At 41.9% G+C, this 12,169-nt stretch overlaps 1 protein-coding gene across 2 annotated transcripts in view; it reads right to left on the bottom strand.

Moving 5' to 3' along the window:
- Positions 1-12,169, bottom strand: part of dnmbp (dynamin binding protein) — a 133,963-nt gene that overhangs the window by 31,355 nt on the left and 90,439 nt on the right. Inside the window, exon 1 of one of the 2 annotated variants that reach the window (XM_071346970.1) lies at positions 9,756-11,447. The exons of the other annotated variant lie outside the window; for it this stretch is intronic. Within the exon in view, the coding sequence (XP_071203071.1) occupies positions 9,756-11,238 (1,483 nt within the window). The 5' untranslated portion in view covers positions 11,239-11,447. Of the gene's footprint in view, positions 1-9,755; positions 11,448-12,169 lie in introns of those variants that run through there. 2 annotated transcript variants of the gene reach the window in all.

Genomic DNA, 12,169 nt, shown 5'->3' with positions numbered 1-12,169 from the left:
CTCAGAGAGTATTCTTTAATGGAAGCTTCTCCAACATCAGATATGCAGTGTCCCTCAGGGCAGTTGCCTTCTCTATTTTTACAAATGATTTGCCACTGGTCTTACAAGAAGCTAAAATGACTATGTATGCTGATGATTGCACACTCTACACATAATCACCTACAGCCAGTGAGCTCACTGAGACTCTTAGCAAGGAGTTACAGTGAGTGTCAGAATGGGTAATTAAGGGATGAACCATCAAGTGTGCCTATAGGCTATTTAGTGTGGTCTCAATCAACTGATCCATAGTCTACGAGAAGTGTATGCGCAGAGAAGAAAAGAGCAAAGATATATTTCTAAGAAAATTGACTTGAGTCTTTTGCACTACTGGGATAGCGTAAATAAAACTAGGCTGCATTACACACTGCACTGGATATTGCAACCTTGAGCCCAGGCATGCACTGCTCTTGTTGATTGTTTTTTTTTGCGCTGCCTAACCAATGCTGTGCTGTGTAGGCAGTTCAGGAGAGTCAAATAGTTATTTGAATTTTTCTTCTTCAAAAAATGTAATATCTTGCGTGTGAACTAGCCTATAGCCTATGTTCTGTTCAGTTTGAGAAGGAAAGGGCGAAGAGAAGGAGGAGGAGGACCGGAGGTCAACTTTGATAGCTTGCTACTACTATAATTGATTTGAATAAAAACAATATGTTTCTTGCTTATGACGTATTTATCAGAGTTATTGACCTCACAATACGCCAGATTCGAGTAACTTACATTGTGGTGCTGAAACTTGAAGCAGCAGCCGCGGCCCAATCAATCAGAAATGGACAGCTCATGGTGCTGAAAGTAGGCAAATTTGAGTAGGCACAATTAATGCCAACCGTCTAAATTCTTATTAGACTTTACTAACAACAACAGGGCTTTGTGTTTGGAGCCTGATTCTTCCTATTTAAGAAATAAGAGGTAGGTCTACCTGTTTGACAGACAGAATTAGGCTATAGGCTGCTATATACCTTGCACTCTTTAAATAGACTACCTCCATGTCAGTGAAGGGCAGTTAAGTTAGGTTTTATCTTCTAAAAGCTTCTATCTCAAGGCCATGAGACCGTTAAACAGCCATCACTAACATTGAGTGGCTGCTGCCAACATACTGACTCAAATCTCTGGCCACTCTAATAAATTGATTTAATAAAGGTATCACTAGTCACTTTAAATAACGGCACTTTAATAACATCTACATATCCTACATTACTTATCTCATATGTATATACTGTACTCTATACCGTCTACTGCATCTTGCCTATGCCGCACGGCCATCGCTCATTCATATATTTATATGTACATATTCTTATTCATCCCTTTACACTTGTGTGTATAAGGTAGTTGTTGTGAGATTGTTAAGATTACTTGTTAGACATTACTGCACTGTCGGAACTAGAAGCATTTCGCTATCTGCTAACCATGTGTATGTGACCAATAAAATGTGATTTAATTTGATTCAGCTTGTCAACACTTACGAAAACAAGTAGTGAAGACGTCAATCTCTCTTCTACTTTGAACCATAAGAGATTGACATGCATGTCATTAATGTTAGCTCTCCGTGTACTTTTAAGTGGCAGCCGTGCTGCCCTGTTCTGAGCCAACTGCAATTTTCCTTAAAGTCCCTCTGGGCCTGTTGGACCTGCCTTGTTGATAGTGTTGTTAAGAAGGCAGAGCAGCGCTTTATTATTGACAGACTTCTCCACAAGTGTTCGACGCGTAAATGTGTGTCTTCAGGTCTCAGGCAAGTTGGCTTATTAAGCTAGTCCTCTGAACCAAATGAAAGCCTGGGTTGCAGGACAAACTTGAGATGAGAGGTAGAGCACAAATATCCTCTATGCGAACTGGATGGGAAATGTTAACACACATGTTTAACACCAGTGAAAGTTATGCTTTTGATTCAACCAGTCCTTTGCCAAGGATGCGGCATTCAACTTCACACTCCTCTATGGACCGCATTAGGATTTTTTTTTACAAGACTTCAATTAACGCCACAAAATGCTACATTGAAAGACCTTGGGTCAAACACAGGCCAACAATCTTCACTCTGAAATCAGGATGTGTTTCGATACAGCCCATATTTATCTTTAAAAAATGACTTCCTTTCTTAAAAGTTCAGAGAACAGATACTGTGAAGGCCGACATTAACATTGATACCTCAGCTGAGAATTTAAGTGAATGAAAGAGGGAAAGAGACAGAGAGAGACCCACCTGTAGCCAAGCACCTTTGCTCCACCCTGCCCCACGCCCACACACTCCCACAAACAGGTTCAAGTCAGCCCAGTCATTCCTAGGCAGCCTATTCTCCAAAGTACAGTCCCACTTGTAGTTTCCCTGTCTTGCTCTAGCCTCATGGAAGGGTTTCTCTATTTGTCTCAGTGCACAGGCTCTATTCTATTCCCACATTACCATGAGAATGGATGGAAACCCTCCATGATTAGACACAACCCAGTGCACGCAGACACCCCGGTGCACAGTAAAGACTTGAACTGGACTATGTCTGGACTGGATTATTCATGTCCATGAAGAAAAACTGTGTGAGTGTTTCTGAATACCACATAGACCCTTAGAACATACTCCCAAGCCAATCCTGTAGAACTTTCACTATAATGCTTAATAATACATTATACATCTATCCAATCTATATATATATATTATACACCTATCCAATCTACATATATATTATACACCTATCCAATCTATATATATATAAAATACACCTATCCAATCTACATATATATTATACACCTATCCAATCTATATATATATAAAATACATCTATCCAATCTATATATATATTATACATCTATCCAATCTATATATATATAATACGTCTATCCAATCAATATATATATATATATTATACATCTATCCAATCGATATATATATATATATATATATATATATAATACATCTATCCAATCTATATATATATATATATAATACATCTATCCAATCTATATATATATATATATATATATATATATATAATACGTCTATCCAATCGATATATATATATATATATTATACATCTATCCAATCTATATATATATATTAAACATCTATCCAATCTTCACAGATCTACATGAGAGACCAGGTGTAGTAGGGGCTAGGGGTCGTTTTGCAATTCAGTGTATGCACATGATGTGAGAGGGTATGTAAGATCTGTATATCTGCATGCACACACATGCAACAAGGCTGTATCTGAAAACATTCCTCCTTGCTTCCTTGATACTTGTTTTCTCCAGTCCTCTCCTCTCAAAGTGGGAAAGACGGGAGGTGAGGAATGCAAAAAAACAAGGACAGAGGAAGCAAGGATTTGACGGTGAGTAATGTTTTCAGATATAGACCCACTGTCTAGGGAGAAGGGGTGGTTTCTGGACAGGGCCAACATGAACACCCACAACACTCCCTTTCTGACACACACGCCTGGTCCAGTCTGATTTGCAAGCCGGGCTCTGCGTTTTAAATCAGAACTAGGCCTAATAACTGACACAACTACGCCCCCAACAGGCTGAATACCATCTTGAGGATCTCAAACAGGTCCCACATTCCTCTCTCTCTCTCTTTCTCACTCTTTTCTCTCACTGTCTGTGTGTAACTGTTATAAGGAACTTGCAGCATGCATCTCATATCAACATTTAAATGATAAATAACAGAGAGAAATTAGTTGGCAACATTGTATGACATACTCATTTGAGACAAAGATTTTTGTCTCAAATGGGGGTGTGATCTGTGAATTCCTTGAGTCATGTTTTATGTGGAACATGCAACACTGTCTAGAGGTTACCTGTTGAGTTTGTGTTTCAATGTGAAGTCGAAGGTCGGGCACAATACGTGCTGTGTGCTCGGCCCAAAGTTCACACAAGAACGCCCTGTTGCTGTGGCAACCATAATAGCATGGGGGCCTCTTATAATCAAGCCAAGGTTTGAAGTGTGGGGAGTGGCTTCGCTGGAACGGAATTATAGATTGTGGAACAGAGTAAAAAAGCTGAAGGGAAAAAAAGTGTACAAGTCTAGTCACAATGCCAAAATGAAGCATGTACATTTCTTCTCTTTAAAATAGTCTTTCAGTCTGTGGCTTGCATGAACTAAGGTATAAACATAAAAAAACACATATACAAAAATTGATCATACAAACCGCTGAATCTCTATCCTGACTTTGTGTAGCCTATTCTTCCCCTGAATGTGCGCCAGTGAATATAATCTTATCTTGTTCCTATTCCGAAACTCACAATACATTGAAGTTGCCCATATACAGTTGAAGTTGGAAGTTTACATACACCTTAGCCAAATACATTTAAACTCAGTTTTTCACTATTCCTGACATTTAATCCTAGTAAATATTCCCTGTCTTAGGTCAGTTAGGATCACCACTTTATGAATTAAGAATGTGACATTTCAGAATAATAGTAGCGAGAATGATTTATTTCAGGTTTTATTTCTTTCATCACATTCCCAGTGGGTCAGAAGTTTACATACACTCAATTAGTATTTGGTAGCATTGCCTTTAAATTGTTTAACTTGGGTCAAACGTTTTGGGTAGCCTTCCACAAGCTTCCCACAATAAGTTGGGTGAATTTTGGCCCATTCCCACTGACAGAGCTGGTGTAACTGAGTCAGGTTTGTAGGCCTCCTTGCTCGCACACGCTTTTTCAGTTCTGCCCACACATTTTCTATAGGATTGAGGTCAGGGCTTTGTTATGGCCACTCCAATACCTTGACTTTGTTGTCCTTAAGCCATTTTGCCACAACTTTGGAAGTATGCTGTGGTCATTGTCCATTTGGAAGACCCATTTGCAACCAATCTTTAACTTCCTGACTGATGTCTTGATATGTTGCTTCAATATATTCACATAATTTTGTCCCTCCTGCAGCAAGTGCTTTACGGTTGGGATGGTGTTCATCGGCTTGCAAGCCTCCCCCTTTCTCCTCCAAACATAACAATGGTCATTATGGCCAAACAGTTCAATTTTTTTTTTATGGCCAAACAGTTCTATTTTTGTTTCATCAGACCAGAGAACATTTCTCCAAAGAGTACAATCTTTGTCCCCATGTGCAGTTGCAAACCGTAGTCAGTTTTTTTTATGGCGGTTTTGGAGCAGTGGCTTCTTCCTTGCTGAGCGGCCTTTCAGGTTATGTCGATATAGGACTCGTTTTACTGTGGATATAGATACTTTATTATTGACTGTATGTTTGTTTATTCCATATGTAACTCTGTGTTGTTGTTTGTGTTGCACTGCTTTGCTTTATCTTGGCCAGGTCGCAGTTGAAAATGAGAACATGTTCTCAAATAGCCTACCTGGTTAAATAAAGGTGAAATAAAAAATACAAAACTTTTGTACCCGTTTTCTCCAGCATCTTCACAGGGTCCTTTGCTGTTGTTCTGGGATTGATTTGCACTTTTCGCATCAAAGTTCGTTCATCTCTAGGAGACAGAACGCGTCTCCTTCCTGAGAGGTATGATGGTTGCGTGGTCCCATGGTGTTTATACTTGCATACTATTGTTTGCACAGATGAACGTGGTATCTTCAGGCGTTTGGAAATTGCTCCCAAGGATGAACCAGACTTGTGGAGGTCTTGGCTGATTTCTTTTGATATTCCCATGATGTCAAGCAAAGAGGCACTGAGTTTGAAGGTAGGCCTTGAAATACATCCACAGGTACACCTCCAATTGACTCAAATTATGTCAATTAGTCTATCAAAACCTTCTAAAGCCATGACATTTTCTGGTATTTTCCAAGCTGTTTAAAGGCACAGTCAACTTAGTGTATGTAAACTTCTGACCCACTGGAATTGTGATACAGTGAATTATAAGTGAAATAATCTGTCTGTAGACAATTGTTGGAAAAATTACTTGTGTCATGCACAAAGTAGATGTCCAAACCGACTTGCCAAATCTATAGTTCGTTAACAAGAAATTTGTGGAGTGGTTGAAAAATTAGTTTTAATGACTCCAATCTAAGTGTATGTAAACTTCCGACTTCAACTGTATTTCCATGCTTTGTATGCCCCTTTTTGTACACTTATTTTTACACAAGTTCACCTATTTTGGGAAATTCCATTGGTTGGTGTGTTATTAGCGTCAACTTCTTTCACTGGTTGATTTATTTGTTCCCGGAAATACAAGTGACTCACAGCTAGCATATTTGTTCCAGAAGGTGTAAGCAAGAGTTGGTAATTATGGACCCTACAAGTTCACAAGAGCCAGGAAAGTAAAACAAACATGGGCCAACTCCTTAGAGCCCACAGTATAATTAAACTTAAACCACACTGGTTTCAGCAAGCAGTGAGATGGGCAACAGGAAAGGAAGACGCTCCACATGTTGGACAGTAGGATACCTCTGTTTACTCCAAAAGCTTAAAGGTCAAAAGGTCAATTTTGGCTCTCTAGTTAACCCTACTGTCAACTCCAAATGCTGTTGGGTGTCTCTGAAGTAGGGTGGCAGGGGCATTCACATACCCAAGCCTGAGTTGCACCAGTGTTTCTTCTATCCCCTCACAAATTCACTTAAGACCACTGGGGTTTCTTTCAAAACATGCACCGTGAAGTTACTTTCGTAGAGCAAAGTACTTGCAGTAAATAAAATATGCTGATGCCAATCATTTTACGCACTGATAACACAACTTTTATGGAAGGTCAAATGAAATGACAATAGTGTTAATAGTCTAATTTCCAAGTTAGAAGTTTGAATTGAAGTTCAAAGGTCAGGATTTAGAATTCTAAGTGGAACAAAACATTTTAATCCTTGCATGAGTTACCTCAAACTCAATTTCTTATGACCCCTCTTCCCATTTTTGAGATAAAAGACAATTGATTTGCTCTAGTTCAGCAAATGAAATTACAAATACCAGGTCCTGTTCAATCAAAACCTGTATTGAGAAGTTTGAAAAACACAGCAATATTCCTCTTGCGATACACTGATATAGATTTAGATTCCTATGGTAAATTAAACGTCAGAACACTGTAGAAATCAAAGACAATCAACAACATAGTCAAGCACGTGAGAAGATACGTTTTCAGCGCAATGCAAAACTTAAGAAATATAAAACTTTTGTATCAATTCTCAAAAATGAGTGCAGGAGATCTGCTGTTGAGAAGAAATCCCCCCCGATGAGTGATTGTATTCTGCACATTGCAAAGTAAGTGCCACTGTAGAAGACATTATAGTCTGTTATTTGGCAAATCTTATCGCTTGCTAGCTACTTCAACAGTTTCACAAGATAATGTGCTAACTAGCTTGTTCATTTGTGTAAAAACAAATTAGGGAATGTACCAGCAGATAGTGAAGTTATTTCAAATACATGTAACAGGACTACGTGTGTGTGTGTGTGATAGTGAGAGACCAGATGTCAGTGTTTGTGTCAGAGAGCTTGTGCAGTGTTTCTGACCTACATTAGCTGGCTAATTCCCTCCTCGGCTCGAGACCTGGGGCATTTGTCTGCCAGGCTGGCCCCTAGACAGAATGTTACCAGAATGTTGTGAGAAGGTTGTCTAAGGATTTTCTGATTAATCCCCCATCTGCCCATCAGCAGCTGCTGCTCATGGATTACTACGGAGACCAGCAACAGGCACCTCCACAGACAAACACACACGCACACTCTTGGTACATGCAACTTGAAATTCAGTCCCTCTGTGGAGGAGTCACCCTAATGTTCATAACAGCCTGGGACCAGACAGAACTCACCACCTTCTCTTCCTCCTCACTGTGTTGACGTTAGGGATTACTGGTTGGAAACATGGTCAGTGTGTGTGTTTGGGGAGGGGGGGAGAAGGTAGTGAGTTCTGTCTGGTACCAGGCTGTGCTGAGCACTAGGGTGCTTCACCTGCTTCTTGAAGCAAACTCCCGAGGAGAAGTAGTAAGAGCAAGACACACACAAATACTCACTCAGTTCACCTGAATGGTGACACAATGGTAATCTGCGGTGCTTAACACCTGCCACAGACATTCCATCCAGCCAGGACAAAGTCCTACTTAGACAGAGCGTCTAAGAGCAGCCACACCATTAAATGGATAGTTCACCCATATGACAAAATGAAGTGTGAAAAATGCAAATATTGGTATCAATAACTTGCATTGGATTTGTGCCTTTGGAAACAGTGGCCAGGTAAACAAAAACAGCGCATGGATTGGTGTCTTACGTTGTCTATAACCTGCTTACAGGGTACGGAAACCAATATGCAATTTAGTAATTTGGGTGAACTATCCCTTTAAGACAGCAATGGAATGAGTCATGTGAAACACCCGAGCAAGAGACTGATGACAAATGCCACTTCTTCTGTGCAGATTTGAAGATAGAGACAGAGACAGACACAGACACAGACACAGAGAGACAGAGACATACACAGAGAGAGAGAGAGAGAGAGACATACACAGAGAGAGAGAGAGAGAGAGAGAGAGAGAGAGAGAGAGAGAGAGAGAGAGAGAGAGAGAGAGAGAGAGAGAGAGAGAGAGAGACAGAGAGAGAGAGAGAGAGACAGAGAGAGAGAGAGAGAGAGAGACAGACACAGAGAGAGAGAGAGAGAGAGAGAGAGAGAGAGAGAGAGAGAGAGAGAGAGAGAGAGAGAGAGAGAGAGAGAGAGAGAGAGAGAGAGAGAGAGAGAGAGAGAGAGAGACAGACACAGAGAGAGAGACAGAGGAGAAAAGGAGCCAACAAAAACCAAGAACCAACATAACCTGCTTGACTGGTTCCTCCGCCCTAAAATACTTTCAGGTTCACCTTCCTAAGACAATAGGCGAAACCACCACGCACTACAAGCCTCAGACTATGTCTGACACACACATGCCTGGAAAGTGAGTGAGCACCTTGGCCTCATTTATAACAGTTGCCTACTAAATATCTGCTATTTCTGAAGAGAATGTGTAGGTATAAAAATGGGAAGGATCATATAGAGCAAAACACTTGAAATAGCTCATCTATTTACAACGATGAAGTAGGTCCAATTAAATATGAGATGGGATGAATAGTATCTCTATTTATTGTATAGGCTACTTTCACCACTGTCAGAAAAGAGAAGGAATGTAATTGTACAATGATCATGGAAATAAATAATTTGTTATTTTAGATTGCAAAGATAAAATAAAAAATATTTTCGCTCTTCTCACTAACGGCAAATGTTTGTATCTTGTTATATTTTCCAGTATTTCATTTTTTTTTTATCAATAAGTGTGTCATCATATCCCCCATTTGCACAAAATACTTACTTGCCTGGTTTCAATGCAATACTACAACCCCTAGACATATTCTGTAGGATGGTCTAAAGTTTGTGGAGGTAAGAACATTCGAACGTCAAGTTTCAGTTATTATAAATGAGTGGAAACTATTGCGCGCTCGTTTTGGGGTATATTTTGTACGTACGCAACGTTTTAATAAATGAGGCCCCAGGCCACAACACTTTAGACGTCCATTGTAAGTGCAACTAAAGGTCATTCGTCTGAGGTTGAGACTTCGGAGAATACAGGACACTTCACATTACAATCGTGGCTTACAATTCAATCTTGGTGAAATTTTCATACGATCCAATCGTGGGTGGAAATGAACTGGTGACTCGTTGTTGCTGGGCGGCTGGGTTGCTCCCCAAAAAAACACTGTTTTTATTTTGTAAGCGCTCAATGGATTGGTGTCAGGAAAGCTGATCCTAGATCAGCAATAAAGAGGAAAACTTCCTATAACCTCATGTTCTGGCCTCTGCCTACTTTACATAACTGAATCCTTCCCAGCACACAGACGTTTACCTTGTTTCTGCTTACTGTTGATGGCAAACTCTGACCTCCGCAGAGCGCTGGGGGCGGTCCTCCTGTAGAAACTGTTACGGTCAAGGGAGCCCATGTAGACGGGCTTACGTGCCTGCCTGGGGTGGTTCACAGTCCCCATGAGGCTACCAGAATCCAGGTGGGACCCGTTTTCACGGTCCTTGTCGTGGCACAGGTGACGGTCGTAGGACCGCCGCTCCCGTGCGGGCTGATTGTGGTCCTCAACCCATCCTTCACAGTGCTTCCCACTGCCGGGGTATTCCTCATACCTGGAGTCCATAGATAATGATCGCAAATCCCTGTAATGGTCTTCTTCCTTACGATCACAGTGGTCCTTTCCCTTGTCGTTGCAGTGGTCCTTTTCTCTGCGATCACAGTGGTCCTTTCCTTTGTAGTTGTAGCGGTCCCTTTCCTTGTGGTCATAACTATCACTCTTTTTAAGCAAATAGTGGTCCTTTTCCTTTTGGTCATAGTGGTCATTCTCTCTGAGCTCATAATGGGTCTTCTCCTTATGGTCATAATAATCCTCCCTGCGAACATAGCGGTATTTTACGTAGTGGTCCTCTTTCCTATTGTCTTGTCTGTAGTCCAAATAATCATTTTCTGTGTGGTCATTCTTGCTCTGTCTCCTGCGGTCAAAATATTCCTGATTTTTAAGGTCGTACAGGTCACCATCTTTGCGGTCATGATGGCCTATGTCCCTAGGGTTGTACCGGTCTGTGTGATCATACTGGTCTGACTCTTTGCGATCATAACGGTCATGATCTTGATAAAACTCATTTTCCAGGTCCCAATAGTCCCGTTTTTTGCAGTCATAGTGGTCCCCATCTCTGTCTTTGTAGAGGTCACACTGTTTGTAGGGATACTCCTCCTCTTTGTGGTCATATTTGTCCCTGTCTATGTCATACTGCGCCTGACGTCTGTGGACATCCCTGTAATCCTTGATTTGTGTCTCTCGGTTGTGCTCCTGGTAGTTGTTGTCCTCCGGGCCTGGGTAGAAGCAATGTTTACCAGACCACTCTTGCACTCTCCTGGGTTCCAGGTGGCCATTATCTGAGGCAGAGCGGAAATAAAGGTCCCTGCTTTGAGGCCTTGTGTCTCTATAGGGCACTCTGTCATAGTCCTCATACTCCCAGCTGGCCTGCCGACCGGCATTCCCCTGCCTCAGGTTGGCCTGGTAGTCCCATTGCCCTGGCCACGGAGTTGGCACAGACCTTGGAGCTGCCACCGGTACAGGGGCCAGCACTGGCGCTGGAGCTAGCTTATAACCGTGGTATCCAACCACCTGTTGCTGCTTCTGCTGGAACTGTGGTTGCTGTTGCAGACGGACCATCCTCTCCTTGGCATAGTCACAATTCCCCAACTCTTCCATACTCTTGCCCCTCCGAGGGGGCATCCCAGTGCCGGAGCTCCAGTCCAAGGGTCCAGTCTCAGCCTGGAAGCCATTAACTACCTGGCCCTTCATGGTGCCGTTTCTGATACAGCTCTCAGTGCTGCCGTTGCTCCTACAACGATGTGATGGCTTATTCTATCTCCCCATACTATGGCATTCCAGAGCACAGCAACGTGGGAGACTCAACCACCTGTCAGACATACTCGCTCTTTATCGCTCTCACTCCTTCTCTTAGGGCTGCCTGAACTGGACTGCCCTGCTAAGGCACCTCCCAGCTTCTGTGTTACAAAATCCTTCCCTCCCCCGGCAGCCCGGTGATTCACGTCAGTGGGGAGGGGCAGGTGAAGGAAGGAGGGGCCATTCTTGGTAAATCATTCAGTAGTCACATGAGTGGTGGATTACAGTCAGCCCCTCTCAGCGTTTTCATTGGTCAGTTGCTATGTTTGCAGGAAAACACAGGCTGGCTGGGTAGATTTCCTTCTCCAGAGGAAGGAGACTAACGGTCTTTTCAAGAGAATGCCTTTGGCGTGTGTGAGCCTTGGCACCAAGCAACTTCCACTTCAGAGAATGTTCCTTTTGTTTTTCCATCCTCTTTTGTTTTTCTTTCATTTACACATTATGAAAAAGGACACTTTCTTAATCAAATTCTCCACGTTATCTGGGTAAACTTCCAGACTAATGTGTTTTCTCAGTTCCTCAGAACTTAAGGCCGAATCAAGTCGTCTTATGTTGGAGCTTGGTCAAAGTAAACACGGGAACCAGTTATTCTGTGCAAAAATAAGAGCAAATCAACAGTGTATGAGGCCCCGTTTGCCCTACATTTGGAGTGGAATAATGAATTTACGCATGAACACATTCACATGATTTCATAAAAGAAGGCTGGAATGTGCGTGTCTGTGACCGAGCGAGTGAAAGGAGGTGGAAAAGGCTTTGGGGACAGGGGCTGATTATTCTAGAGTGTACTGGAAAGTGTCTCTTCACTCTACAATGAGCTATTGTTGAA

The sequence above is a fragment of the Salvelinus alpinus genome, chromosome 17, assembly GCF_045679555.1.
Source record: "Salvelinus alpinus chromosome 17, SLU_Salpinus.1, whole genome shotgun sequence".
Lineage (NCBI taxonomy): Eukaryota > Metazoa > Chordata > Actinopteri > Salmoniformes > Salmonidae > Salvelinus > Salvelinus alpinus.
This window is presented reverse-complemented; position numbering and strand designations above follow the sequence as displayed.